Here is a 14,416-nt window from a genome sequence, read left to right on the forward strand (position 1 = left end):
ATGTATCTCCCCAAATATGAATAGGGTGGATGCATTTGAATTTTTTCAGGGGCAATTATAAGGCCATGCTGTTGAAGTTGTAACTGTAATTCCTTATATGCTTGTTGTAGGACATCTGAATGTTTATGAGCGATAAGAATGTCATCCATATAATGAATTAAATATAAAGAAGGAAACTTTATCCTTATAGGCTTAAGTGCTCGAGCTACGAACTGTTGGCATAAGGTTGGACTATTGGCCATACCTTGAGGGAGCATTTTCCATTGATAACGCATCATGGGTTCCCGAAAATTCAAAGCAGGCAAGCTAAAAGCAAATCGCTCTTTATCCTTGGGAAATAATGGTATAGTAAAAAAGCAGTCTTTTAAGTCTATTACTATTAAAGAAAATCGACGAGGTACAGCAGTAGGAGAAGGCAAACCCGGTTGTAATGCCCCCATAACAAGCATGGTTTGGTTTACTGATCTTAAGTCTTGAAGAAGATGATATTTGCCAGATTTCTTCTTTATGACAAAAATAGGAGTATTCCAAGGGCTATTAGACACTTCTAGTCGACCTAATTTAACTTGTTTTTGAACTAATTCATGTGCAGCAATAAGTTTCTCCTTAGTTAGGGGCCATTGGTCCACCCATATTGGGTCATCACTTAACCAAGTGATCGGATCTGCATGGAGTGGAGGAGAATCCAAGGCCCCTAAGAAAAACCCAAACCTTTTCTAGACGACTTTGGAATTGCAGCAAGTGGGTTTCTAATACCCTGTTGATTTTTTCCCAATCCTAATCTGGGATCAAATCCCTGGTTCCATAACATATGATTAACTGCTGAATTAGAACTTACTAATAAGACTCCCATTTTTTCTAACACATCTTTGCCCCACAAGTTAATAGGCAAATGTGGTAAAACATACGGTTTAAACATTCCATTATTACCTTCAGAATCTTGCCAATGCAGCAATTGTGCGCTTTGTTGCGGAGAATGGGACTGACCAATACCCTGTAAATGAGTAACTGTAGAATGAGTAGGCCATTGTTGCGGCCAGTGCATCCAAGAAATAACAGAGACGTCAGCTCCAGTATCGATTAATCCAGTAAATATTTTTCCATTGATCTTTAATTCAAGCTGAGGCCGTTCCTTTTTAACTTGTTGAACCCAAAAAATAGCATCAGAGGAGCCAAAAGCATTAGTACCTCTTTTTTGATGTTGCAAAACCTGCCCTTCGGGAATATATGGCACAAGCAAAATTTGAGCTAAACGTGTACCTGCTTCAATCATAATCGGAGGTTTTTGAGACTGTACCATAATTTTGATCTCTCCCTCATCAGTTAATCCAGGCAATATAGTTAAGCCCTTTAGGGTTATGCTGCTTCTCCCTAATATAATGCCAGCGGCTCCCTTAGGAAGGGGCCCATAGACTCCCGTATTTATTATTTGGGGTCCCATATCAGGGGTTAATAAGAGGTCGGAGGAGGCACAGGGGTCCAATCCGGCACTCCCTGCTGTAGCCCGCTGTAAGGCAGAGATGGGGAATTTATTGTTGGTCCCCTCATTGAATTATTCTGAACCGATTGTGGGGGTATTACTGACATTGCCCCTATTGTCTGTTGGGGCCGAGGCTGGCCCCGAAGGAAGTTTCCCGACAAAGGAGTCCCATCTCTATGGGTTTGGGATCTACATTCCTTCGCCCAATGTCGGCCTGACATCGAGGGCGGGCAAATTCCCATAGGTTTAGTTGGGTTATTATTATTTTCTGGTTTCACCGCTCCAGGTTCTGATATAGCCTGGCGGCATACTCGGGCAAAATGACCTGGCTTGCCGCATTTAAAGCATGTTTGCGCCTTTTTAGTTTGGGGACCAAATCCAGCTTTAGTGAGAGCGGCAGCAATGGCAGCTCCCTGTAAATATGATGGGCCAATATCAGCACAAACTCTAATGTAGTCTTCCAAAGTTCCTTTTTTCTTCCAAGGACGAATAGCTGCTTGACAAGTACTGTTTGCATTCTCATAAGCTAATTGTTTCACTATAATTGTACCAGATGGGCCATCAGCAATAATACGACTAACAGCTTGTAGTAGTCTATCAACAAAATCAGCATAAGGTTCATCAGCCCCCTGACGTATCTTAGAAAGATCTTCCGTTCGACTAGAAGCGGGAAGCTTTTTCCAGGCTATAAGAGCAATGTGATTAATTTGGGCATAGGCTACAAAAGGAAAAGCTAACTGATCCTGTAATGCAAGATATTGTCCTTCGCCTACTAACATTTCATAAGTAACTGGCAAATTATGAGCCCCGTTGCGATCAGCCTGCTCGGCAGCCTTTTCATAATAATCTGACTTCCACAGCAAATAATCCCCTCCACTCAAACAAGCACGAGCTATCGATTTCCAATCAGCAGGGGGCAATGCTTCAGCAATGTCAAGCATAGTTATAGTAAATGGTGCAATGGGCCCATACTGGGCACAGGCAGATTTCAAGTCCTTAAGTATCTTAAAAGATAAGGGCTGATACTCTCGAAGATTTTGTTGGGGATTCTGGGGATCCGGCCGTTCGACCACAGGGCAACAAAATAAAGGATCCTCGCCCCTAGATAATGCCCCTCTAACAGCCTGCTGTAAGGGGCTCAGTTTTAAAGGAGCAGAGGAAGATAAAGTTAAATTTTTAACAGACTGTTCCACCTGAGCCAGAATATGTTCATCGGGGTATTTTTCAGCTTCATATTTAGCTCCCGCATCAGCCAAATCGAAAGAGACGTAAACATGTAGAAAATCAGAAACTTGAGAAGCGGTCACAGTAGTGCCGCGAGCTTTTAACATCGAAAGTAAAATTGAGCGAACAATTGTCGCTCCTTAGATCTTTTTGTCCCATATTCTTTTACTTCTGACTATTGCCCCGAGTTACTATCAGTTTTACTATGTGGCCACACTTTCACTCTTAACTCCGGGGATTCACCTACCGAGATTCAGATGTCCCTCTCGTCAGGTCCCTGTTCGGGCGCCACTTGCCGCCAGCCGCGGCGGGTCCTCAAAGTGCACCAACAATCGACGAGAAGGGGTAGGGAACGTATAGAACTGGTTTATCGTCTCGGCTCAGTCGCCACCATATCTGCATCAGCGGGTCTATTGCTTGTTCCACAAAGGCACCGACTTCCCCTCCAGGGTTGCTTTTCCTAGCTTTAGGGAACAACCAGGGACTCTCATTATCTGAGCAGGTTCCTGGAACGTTCTTCATACCATAAAGTCCAGGATGCATACCAAGGAGAGTACAATCGGGCCCTGAGGCTTCGGAGGGTCTTAATGGCGCATTCCTCAGAGGGCAGTGCTCGCCACAGCTTTTAAAGGGCCCATGTGATTAGATCAGGCCCACCTGGATAATCTCCCTTTCTGAATGTCATCTGTGCCACATAACAACCTAATCATGGTAGTAAAATCCGTCATATTCAATCTCATGGATTAGAATGGAAGACTCTTGGGAGCTATCTTAGAATTCTGACTACTATGCTCTTATGTTCTAACCGTCCTAGCCTACTGAGGAGATTCCCTGTGAGTACTGGGTACGTGGACATTTTTCCAGAGCTACGTTGCACTTTCTGACCATCCCTGGGCCAGGGCCTGTGGTAGAAGTCATATACCCTCTACCAGCTGCCACAGTGAGCATCAGTCACCCAGCATGTCCAAGGAAGGAAGACCTCAGTGCTCTCCTTTCCTAGAGGGAACCTTTTTTTTTTCTTGGTGGGGGTGGGGTGGGGTGGAGTTGCACCACGTGGCATACAGGATCTTAGTTCCCCGACCAGGGATCGGACCCATGCCTCCTGCAGCGGAAGTGCAGAGTCCTAACCACTGGACCACCAGGGAAGTCCCCCTGGAGGGAGTCGTGAGTGGTGTGAGCCCTTTAGTGGGCTTCTTGGCCTCCTCACTGATAGTGTAGGCACAGACATGACGCACACTTGTCCAAGAACATCTGAGCTGCAGTCTGTTCCGGGTTTAGAGAAGGTCTCTCTTCTTCATGGTTGTTTTTTACCCCACACATGATGCCCATATGAGACCTGTCTGGCCTTGAATTCTTCCAACCCAGTAACTGTCTGCCTCATGCTCCCCTGGATTGTGTGATGACAAACCTTTAATCCTGAGGTTTCTGTTCATTGTGTGGAATGGACTGAGAACAGAGTTGGGCAGTGCTGGCCTGAAGGGGAGTGAAGGCCTTTTATGGGAAATCTTGACATCGCTTCAGAGGGGACAGCACGATGGTAGTGAGCAGGTCTAAGTTCAGGTTTGGTCTCATTTGTCTTGCTGCCCAAGATCTCCTTAGAAAGAATGAAGAGCTCTGTGGGCCAGATCGTCAAGGCTACATGTTGGACCCAGAGCTCAAAAAAGATCATAGAGTTAAATGTGTACAACTGTACAACTTCTAGAAGATAACATGGAGAAAAAAATCTAGGTGACTTTGAGTTTGGCATTGAGATGACTTTTGGATACAACACAAAAAGCATGATCCATGAAGAAAAAAATTCAGTTGGCCTTATCTAAAATTAAAAGTTCTGCTCTGTGAAAGATACCATGAAAGAGAATGAAAAGACAAGCCAAAGACTAGGGGAAAATATTTGCAAAACATAAATCCGATAAAGGACTTTTATCCAAAATGTACCATAAAAACCCCACAAAAAAACAAAGCCTCTTAAAACTCAAGAATACGAAGTCAATTTTAAAAGGAAAATGCGGACTTCCTTGGTGGTCCAGTGGTTAAGACTCTGCACTTCCACTGCAGGGGGCGTGGGTTCGATCCCTGGTAGGGGAACTAAGATCCCGCATGCCACGTGACACGGCCAAAAAAAAAAGCAAAAGATCTGAACAGACACCTCACCAAAGAAGATACACAGATGGCAGAGATAAGCAGATGAAAATACTCTCAACATCACATGTCTTTAAGGAATTGCAAATTTCAACAGTATCACTACATATCTATTAGAATGGCTAAAATCCAAAATACTGACAACAGGAGGAACCAGAACTCTCACTCACTGCTGGTGAGAATGCAAAATGATATAACCACTTAGGAAGACAATTGGCAGTTTCATACAAACTTAAATACAGTCCTATCATATGATCCATCAATCACACTCCTAGGTATTTATATAAATGTGTTGAAAACATGTCCATATAGACACTAGAACAGGAATGTTTATAGCAGGTTTATTCATAATTGCTTAGAACTGGAATCAAACTGAGATGCCTTTCGATAGGTAAATGAATAATGAAACTGGTACATTCATACAATGGAATATTATTTAGCAATAAAAAGAACTGAGCTATCTAGCCACAAAAAGGCATGGAGGAATCTTAAATGTGTATTCCTAAGTAAAAAAGTCAGTCTGAAAAAGGTACATACTGTATGATTCCAACTTTATGACTTTCTGGGAAAGGCCGGACTATAGAAACAGTAAAATAGTGGTTGCCAGGGACTCAGGGGGAGGGAGGGGTAAATAGATGGAGCAGAGGGGATTTTTCATGCAGCAAAACTATTCTGTATGATACTGTAATGATTGACATGTGTATAAAAGAAAGCGTAAATTCATATTTCTTATTTTAAAAGCGAATGTATAAAACCAGTATAATTGTACTGTTTGGCCTATAACAAACAAATATATTTGCCAATAACAGCATAATGGAAGTGGGTGGACAAAGCTGTATTGGGCTAAGGAGATAACTCCAGAGAGTGACTCGAATCTAATAAATTGGTGTATTTATTTTTCCAACCTCATCAAACTTTGCACTTGAAATGAGTGCATTTCAGTTGCACCTCTCTACGGCCGGGGTCACCTCGGCTCGGTCACCGCGGGTACAGGGCGTGGTGGGACCTCCCCGACTCTCGCGCCTCGCCCGCTCCGCTGGCTGCGGGCCCGGGGAGCCTCCTGGACGCCATCCCTCGCTGCAACAGCCCTTTCCCGCCGCCCCGGCGTGGGTCCAAAGGAACTAAAGCCGTCACTGGAAGTCCCTGCCCCGCCCACGAGGCTCTCCCGGAAACGCCCCTCTCCTGGGCTGTCATTGGCTACGTCGGTACGGACGCAGTCTGCGACGTCACTTATGGGAAACGTATTTCGCGCCCGCCCCTAACGAGGCCGCGGGTGACGCGGGCGCAGACTTAACGGAGGCGCACGGGCGGGGCGGGGCGGAGCGGAGCGGGACTTCCGGCGTTGCCATATGGAACGCGTTTTGCCGCCGCTGGTGGTCGATGCGAGCACTTTAGAGGGCAGCGCTCGCACCGCAGAGACCACCCCGGCTGAGAGAAGCGCAGGTACCCTCGCCGCGCCTTTGCTTGCGCCGTGACCCCCGGGCATGACTCCCTTTTCCTGAGACTCGCTGTCGTACCCTGAGAACGTCCCGAGGCTGCTCCCAGTCCTCGGGCACATTTTCCTCGGTCGGCCGGAGGCTCCAGCACGCTGGGCGGGGTGGCGGGTGCGGATCTCAGCTGCGTCCGCTGAAACTCTCCGCCCACAGGTTCCAATGGCAGAGGAGGCGCAGGTGAGTGGGAGGTGCGCCCCAGGCTCTCACCACCCGGATCCCCACCCAGCGGGTCCGGACTCTGAATGAGCCCGTGACAGGTGAGGAAGGCTATGACAGGTGAAGGGACAGTCTATGCAGAGATAGAGAAGAGGAGGGCCGGGGGTCTCGGAGCTCCGTGTGTGGATCCCGGCGGCTGAGGGTTCAAGGGTGAGGAGGTCCTCTCTGCAAAGCTGGGGGTTTTCCTTGGCTGTGGGCCATTGGAGGTGTGGGGTGGACGAGGCAGGATGGGATTGAAGATGTTCTCTGTGGTAGTGCGCTGGAGACACACAGCACTGTGCACAGTGGAACGCGGGAGTTGCCAGTGGGGTGGACTGGCGAGGCTGTGGTGAGGGTGTACTCATGCTGCGGTACAGTTATGTGTCTGGCATGCAGGAGGACAGACTGGAGGGCCCTTGGATGATGTACTCAGGCCTAAGAGAGAGAGGAGAACATAGGGTTTTTTTCCTTATGAAAGGTGATCTCTGGGACACGGAGGGAATTGGCTGGCAGGAAATAGGGTGGGGCCTGAGTGCTTGGTGGGGTACATAGATGGCATCTCTCTGGTCACCAGCCTGTTGTTGTGGGCTGGATGCAGAATTTAGCAGCAGTATGAAGAGAGAGGCACCAACGGTACTGGGGGCCCTGGGAATCCTCTGAGATAGGGGTGTTAGGAGGAGGGAGGTATGAGGGTATGTGAGGGGTGCGGGCTCAAAGGGAAAGATGATGTCAGTGAGAGATGTGGCAGGACCCTGAGACACAGGTCAAGGGCATGGATGTGTTTCTCTGTTCATATTTTGGTTGGCTTTCTGCCCACTATTGACCCTAAGGCTCGGTTGAATTCATCATTACAGGCCCTGGTGACCTTTGAGGATGTGGCTGTGTATTTCTCCCGAGAGGAGTGGGGGCTCCTTAATTTGACCCAGAGGAGCCTGTACCGTGATGTTATGCTGGAGAACTTCGCGCTCATTGGCTCACTGGGTAAGTCTCTCACACTTTCCCTCAGCAAACTGACCACCTCTGCCTTTAATCCATGGGAAGTTCTGTGTATCTCAAAGCCCACAGAGGCTGTGTGCTCTTCCCCTGCCTCTCTCTGAGCAGCCCTGTTGGCATCCTCAACACCTGTTGCCCTGCAGGCTCCTGGAGTAGGGCTTGGGGTTCAGATGTCTACAGTTTGCCTAACAAATCCTATCCAGCTCTTCCTTTTTCTGGCCGCGTGACTTTGCTGAAGCTGTGGGCCCTCTCTGCTCTGGTTTTTGCGTTCTTTCTCCAAAAGAAGTTTTATAGAGGCCTCCCTGGGCCAGGTGTGAGCCATGAATTTAAATCAGTAGATCAATTTGGGGCAGGATTGGCTTTTTTTTTTTTTTTTTTTTTTTTTTTGCTCTGAGTGGCTTGTGGGATCTTAGTTACCCAACCAGGGGTTGAACCCACACCCTCGGCAGTGAAAGCGTGGAGTCCTAACCACTGGACTGCCGTTGAATTCCCAGGATTGCCACCTTAATGTATTTCAATCCATGAACATGGATGTTTTTCTATTTATTTAGCTCTAATTTTTTAAAGTGTTTTCAGTGTACAAGGCTAAATTTATTTCTAAATATTTTATTCATTTTGATGCTCTTTTAAGTGGAATTACTTTCTTAATTTCATTTTAGATTGTACATTGCTAGTGTATAGAAATATAATTGATTTTTGTATACTGATCTTGTAGCCTGCAACCTTGCTAAATAAACTCATTTATTAGTTCTAATGGTTATTCTTTTCGGTGGATTCCTTGGTATTTTCTCTCTATATAATGTCATGTCATCTGTGAGTAGAGATATTTTTACTTCTTCCTTTGCTTAACTGACTTGGCTAGAACCTCAGTACTTTATTGAATATAAGTTGTAAGAGTAGACATCCTTGTCTTCTTCCAGATCTTATGGGAAAAGCATTCAGTCTTTCACTAATAAGTATGATGTTAGCTGTAGGTTTGTTGCATATGCCCTTTTCAGGTGAGGAAGTTACCTTCTCTTGTTTGTTGAGGGCATTTACAGAGAAAAGTCGTTAGATTTTGTGCAGTGCTTTTCCATGTCTGTTGAAATGACCATGTGATTTTTGTCCTTTATTCTGTTAATGTGGTATATTACAGTAATTGATTTTCTATATTCATAAGAGTTATCAATGGTGTAGTTTTCTTTTCTGGTTATGTCTTTATTTGGATTGAGTATGAGGATAATTTTGGCTTCAGTGGATGAGTTGGGAAATGTTCCTTTCTCCTTTTTTCTGGCACAGTTTGTGAAATACTGGTGTTAATTCTTTTCTTAAAAAAATATATTTATTGGGCTTCCCTGACGGCGCAGTGGTTGAGAGTCCGTCTGCCGATGCAGGGGACACGGGTTCATGCCCCGGTCCGGGAAGATCCCACATGCCGTGGAGCGGCTGGGCCCATGAGCCATGGCCGCTGAGCCTGCGCGTCCGGAGCCTGTGCTCCGCAACGGGAAAGGCCACAACAGTGAGAGGCCCGCGTACCGTTGTGGCACATGGGCTCAGTAGTTGCAGCATGTGGGCTCTGTAGTTGTGACGTCTGGGCTTAGATGCCCTGCATGTGGCATCTTAGTTCCCCAATGAGGGATCCAAACTGAGTCCCCTGCATCGGCAGGTGGACCCTCAACCACTGCGCCACCAGGGAAGCCCTCCTGTGTTATTATTAATCTGTGAAGCCATCTCGACCTAGGTTTTTCTTTTTTTTCCTGTGAGGGAAGTTTGTTTTTTTTTTAAGTCTATTCAGCTGTTCTGTTTCTTCTTCAGTCTGTTTATCTCTGCTCTTTTTTATTGCCTTCCTTCTTCTAGTTTCGGGTTGCTTTTTGTTGTTGTTCCTTGAAGTGTAAAGTTAGGATATTGGTTGAAGATTCTTTTAAAAATTTTTTTAATTTATTTTTTAATTGAAGTATAGTTGATTTACAATGTTTCAGGGGTACAACGAAGTGATTCAGTTACACATATAGAGATCTTTTTTTAATATGTGTGTTGTGACATAAGAAATATATACTTTTTCTTTGTTCCCAGTTCCTTGGCATGCAGCTCCTAAAACCTTTGGAATCTCTGGAGTGATAAGAGAGTCTTTTGTATGCTAATGGGTTGACGGTGGCTGGGGACCCCTAGATGGTTTCAGGATGGGGGATGGTCACCAGAAAGACCAAGGCATTTTTGTAAGGTTGGATGTTCAGCTACTCCCAACCCCTCCTCTCCACCTCCCTACCCTGACCTTTGGGGAAGGGAGAGGGGCTGGAGATTGGGCCAGTCATCAATGGCCAGTGACTTAATCAATCATGCCTATGTGATAAAACATCCATAAAAACTCCTAAATGACCAGTTCGGAGAGTTTCTGGGTTAGTGGACACAGCGAGATGCTGGGAGAATGGTGCCATCAAGGGCATGGACACTTCTTACCCCCTATGTCCTCAATCCCCACCCCTGGCATACCTTGGCCTTTTCATCTCTTCCATTGGGCTGTTCCTGAGTTGTATCCTTTAAAATAAATTGGTGATAGTAAGCAAACTCTTTTCCTGAGTTCTCTGATCTGTTCTAACGAATTATTGAACCTGAGGAGGAATCAGTAATTGTGAGAATCCCAGATTTATAGTCAGTTGGTCAGAAAGTACCGGAGGCCTGGGACTTTCCGTTGATGTCTAAAGTGGGGGCAGTCTTGTGGGACTGCGTCCATAACTTGTGGGATCTGATGCTAATTCCAGGTAGTTGGTGTCAGAATTGAATTGAATCCTTGAACACCCAGTTGGTGTCAGAGAGCTGGAGATATGGTGTGGAAAAGCCCCCATGCATGTGGTGTCAGAAGTGTTGTGAATAAGACAGCTCAGAGATGTTTCTGTAATTTTCCCTCTAAGCAATACTTTTCCTGATAACTTTTGGTATGTTGTGTTCTCTTTTTCTTTCATCTCAAAATGTTTTGTAACTTTCCTTGTGGTTATTTAGGAGTACTTAATTTAAATTCCATAAATTTGTGAGTTTCCCAGACTCACTGACATAGACAATAGATTTGTGGTTGCCAAGGGAAAGTGGGGGGCAGGGGAGGGATGGATTGGGAGTTTGTGACTAGCAGATGCAAACTATTATATATAGAATGGATAAACAACAAGGTCCTATTGTATAGCACAGGGAACTATATTCAATATCCTGTAATAAACCATAATGGGAATGAATTTTTAAAAATTTGTGAGTTTCCCAAATTTCTTTCTGTTGTTGATTTCTGTTTTAATTCATTTGTAGTTAGAGAACATTCTTTGTATGATTTCAATCGTCTGAAGTCTGCTGAGTCTTGTTTTATATCCTAGCAAAGGTCTATTCCAGAGAATGTTCCATGTGTATGTGAGAATGGAGGAGAGTATGTATTCTGCTGTTGTTAGGTGGCATGTTCTATAGATGTCTTGGAGGTCTAGTTGATTTTTAGTGTTATTCATGTGTTATATCCTTGTTCATTTTCTGCCTAGTGGTTCTATCCATATATGAAAGTTAAAAATTGAAGTCTCTAAATATTATTGTTTGTCTATTTCTTTCTTTAGTTATGTCAGTTTTGCTTCACAGGAGGGTCTTTTTTAAAAAATTGTGGTAAAGCAAATAAACCATGAGATCTACCTTCTTAACAAATTTTTAAATGTACAGAAGAGGTTCCAACAAGGATCTACTGTATAGCACAGGGAACTAACTATATTCAGTATCTTGTAATAAGCTATAATGGAAAAGAATATGTATATTTATATAACTGAATCACTTTGCTGTACACTGTAAACTAATACAACATTGTCAATCAACTATATTTCAACTTAAAAAATAAATTTAAAAAAATGAACATTACAATTGCTTCTCTGACAATTTTTTTTTTTTAATGTACAGAAGAGGTTCATGTTCTAATACTTGGTTTCCTTCCTGGTTGCCATGGTGACATGAGCTTCCTGTGGTACGTGCAGGGATGGGTCAGCCTTGATTTGGGCTGGCATCTTATTACCTTTCTACCTCCTAGGCTTTGCACCTTTGAGGTCCCTGTGAAGGGTGAGGAAGAGCCCTGGATGCCCAACATGGTGGACATGACTGTGGTCAGCAGAGCAGAGGCCAGGATGGGTCCTGGTCTTGGTGAATGGGGCTAGGGGGTGCCTTGGTTTCAGTGATGGGTATCTGAGTACACTGGCATTTTGGTGCTGGGGCCAGTGACCACACCTTATTCCCACCTTTCCTCTCCCTTCCTGTGGATTCACTGTGTGGTCTTGCTATCTCTACCATGGCTCTGGATGACCCACCTCTCTGGCCTCTGTGTCTTGTAATTTCCTCTCCTCTGTGCCAGTGCAGAGCTGTCCACTGTGACCTGCTGTGTGTGTGATCTGAGCTGCATACATATCCTTCAGTAATACTTGAACACCAGCTACTGTGTCACAGTCATGTTTTCGTTGGAGTAGACACAGCCTCTTCACGGTGCTTGCTGTCCCCAGCAGCTAAGGCCCTGCCAATACCCTTTGCACAGGAGTGACTTGGAGGCCCTGAATCCCTTCCCTGCACTGCTCCCATCTTTGTGTCCTGGTCCCTGTTGAGGTCTCCCCTATTCTGGGCTCTGGCAGAGCCCTGTTCCACTGGGCCAGCCCTTCCTCATCCAGACCTTGCCTTGCAACCTCCTGGCAATTCTGTGGACTCCTTTATGGGTGTGTCCGACATGCACTGGTGATGAAGGTGCCTCTTCCCTCTAAGCCAGCTCTCAGTGACTGACTCTTCTGTCTCAGGTTTTCTGTGTAGACTGCGGGATGAGGAAGCCCCTCCCGAGCAGGTGAAGAGCCACAGAGTCCGCCTGTCAGAGAACCCCTTTCTGTGCGGGGTGTCTGGGAAGGACATCCCTGCCGCCTTAGGCTTCCTCCAGTCCCAGGCCACCCACAGAGAGGGGACACCACGCAGAAGCACCGAGTGCAAGGCCTTCCCACCCAGCTCCACTTGCCAGCAACAGCAGGGAGCCCACGCCACACAGAAGCCCTTCAAGTGCAGTGACTGTGGGCAAGCCTTCCTGAAGGCCTTCGCGCTCCTCGACCACCTGATCACTCACGCCAAAGAGAGACCCTTCAGGTGCCTAGCAGGTGGAAATGCCCCCAAGGAGAGCTCAACCCTGGTTCATCACCGAAAAACTCACACTGGTGAAACATCCCATGTGTGTAGTGAGTGTGGGAAGGCCTTCAGTTACCCATCTAAACTGAGGAAGCACCAGAAGGTTCATACTGGCATAAAACCTTTCAAGTGTGGTGAGTGCGGGAAAACCTTCAACCGCAAAGATGCACTTGTTCTGCACCAGAGAATTCACACTGGAGAGAGGCCTTACCAGTGCAGCGAGTGTGGGAAGTCCTTCAGCGTTCTGTCTACCCTCATTCGGCACCGGAAAGTTCACATTGGAGAAAGGCCCTATGAGTGCAGGGAATGTGGGAAATTCTTCAAATACAACCATAGCTTCATTCTTCACCAGAGAGTTCACACTGGAGAGAGGCCCTATGAGTGCAGTGAATGTGGGAAAACTTACGTGACCCGCTCTGGGCTGTATCAGCACTGGAAAGTCCACACTGGAGAACGTCCCTACGAGTGCACCCTGTGTGGGAAAACCTTCACTACCAGGTCCTACCGGAATCGGCACCAGCAGTTCCACACTGAAGAGAGGGCTTATGAATGTACAGAATGTGGGAAAGCCTTTAAACATAGTTCTTCCCTCCTTCAGCACAAGAAAGTCCACACTGGAGAAAGGCCATAGGAGGACGGGGATGTGGGAAAACCTTTAGCCATGGCTGGCACCTTGTTCAACATGAAAGGTCTCACACCAGAAAGGAGATTGAGGAGAGTAGCCATTTGAAAGCTAAACATGTCACACCCCAGCACCCACACTGGGCTGGTGCCAGGTACGTGGGAAGCGTTCAGGAGCTGTGTTGCACTCTCACCTGCCGAGGCTGTTGGCAGTGTTGAGTCACTGCCAGTTTCTGTGACAGACGCCATCCCACTTCTCCCAACTGGCAGGTCCCTGTGGTGTGCATCAGTCACTGTGTGTGCTCAGGGAAGCTGACCTCTGTGTTCCCCGCTTGATAAAGGAGAGAATCATGAGTGGTGGAGCCCATAATGGGTCTTATTCCCTCCCCCTCCAACTGCTTTAGGTGTGGACATGACCTAGTTCTGGCCAAGAGTAGCTGAGCAGTGTCTGCTGGGGGCTTCCAGGGAAGGTTAACCATTTTCATGGACACTGTTGACACTACATTTGGTCCCTGTCATGCACTTATCCAACCCTGGAACTGGCTCACACTGCTTTGGAATGTCTGATAATAAAGGTCTTTTTGTTTAAACCACCCTTAATCTTTGGGATCTCTGTGTGGAAGGATTGAGAACAAAATTGGGCTTATGGATAGAAGGAACGGTTTCTGTGGGGGTCCCTGACTTTTGTCTGCCTCAGTGGGGACAGCAGGATGGCAGAGGACAGCTCCAGTCAAGGTTGGCCTAATTTGCACTGGTGCCTGAGACCTCCAGGGAAAGATTGAAGGGCTTTGTGGATAAATCTTCAGCCTGGATGTCAGGTTTACTTGAGGATCCAGAGCTCACCTGAAGAATGGGGTGGTTGGTATAAGATCCCCATGTGACTAGGGACAAGCACCTGGGTTCCTTGTTCCCAGGGAATGTTCTGCAATCTCCAGCATTGGTCAGAAGAAGCTGTTTCCAGAATCAGCTCAGAAGCCATGCCCTCTGAAACCGAGAACGTGGAGGTAAGTTCTAGACTGGCCGTAAGTCCTACAGGGGCCTGTTGGAAAGAGTAAGTGGACACAGAAGCACTGAATGAGGTCATGTGGAGTGGGGAGTCTGGTAAACGAGAGGGTTTGAGCTGGTTCTA

The 14,416-nt window shown here is 46.3% G+C and overlaps 1 protein-coding gene across 4 annotated transcripts in view; it reads left to right on the forward strand.

The window, feature by feature from the left end:
• ZNF584 (zinc finger protein 584) overlaps positions 1–13,906 on the forward strand; it is a 25,790-nt gene extending 11,884 nt beyond the window's left edge. Inside the window, exons 1-3 of one of the 4 annotated variants that reach the window (XM_055078843.1) lie at positions 6,109–6,513; positions 7,386–7,512; positions 12,294–13,906. In XM_055078843.1, coding sequence (XP_054934818.1) covers positions 6,496–6,513; positions 7,386–7,512; positions 12,294–13,297 — 1,149 coding nt within the window. In that variant the 5' untranslated portion in view covers positions 6,109–6,495 and the 3' untranslated portion in view covers positions 13,298–13,906. Of the gene's footprint in view, positions 1–6,108; positions 6,594–7,385; positions 7,513–12,293 lie in introns of those variants that run through there. The other 3 variants (XM_055078844.1, XM_055078845.1, XM_028478306.2) reach the window with 3 other exon arrangements.
• Positions 13,907–14,416: the final 510 nt, after the last annotated feature.

Source organism: Physeter macrocephalus, chromosome 17 (genome assembly GCF_002837175.3).
Source record: "Physeter macrocephalus isolate SW-GA chromosome 17, ASM283717v5, whole genome shotgun sequence".
Taxonomy (NCBI): Eukaryota; Metazoa; Chordata; class Mammalia; order Artiodactyla; family Physeteridae; genus Physeter; species Physeter macrocephalus.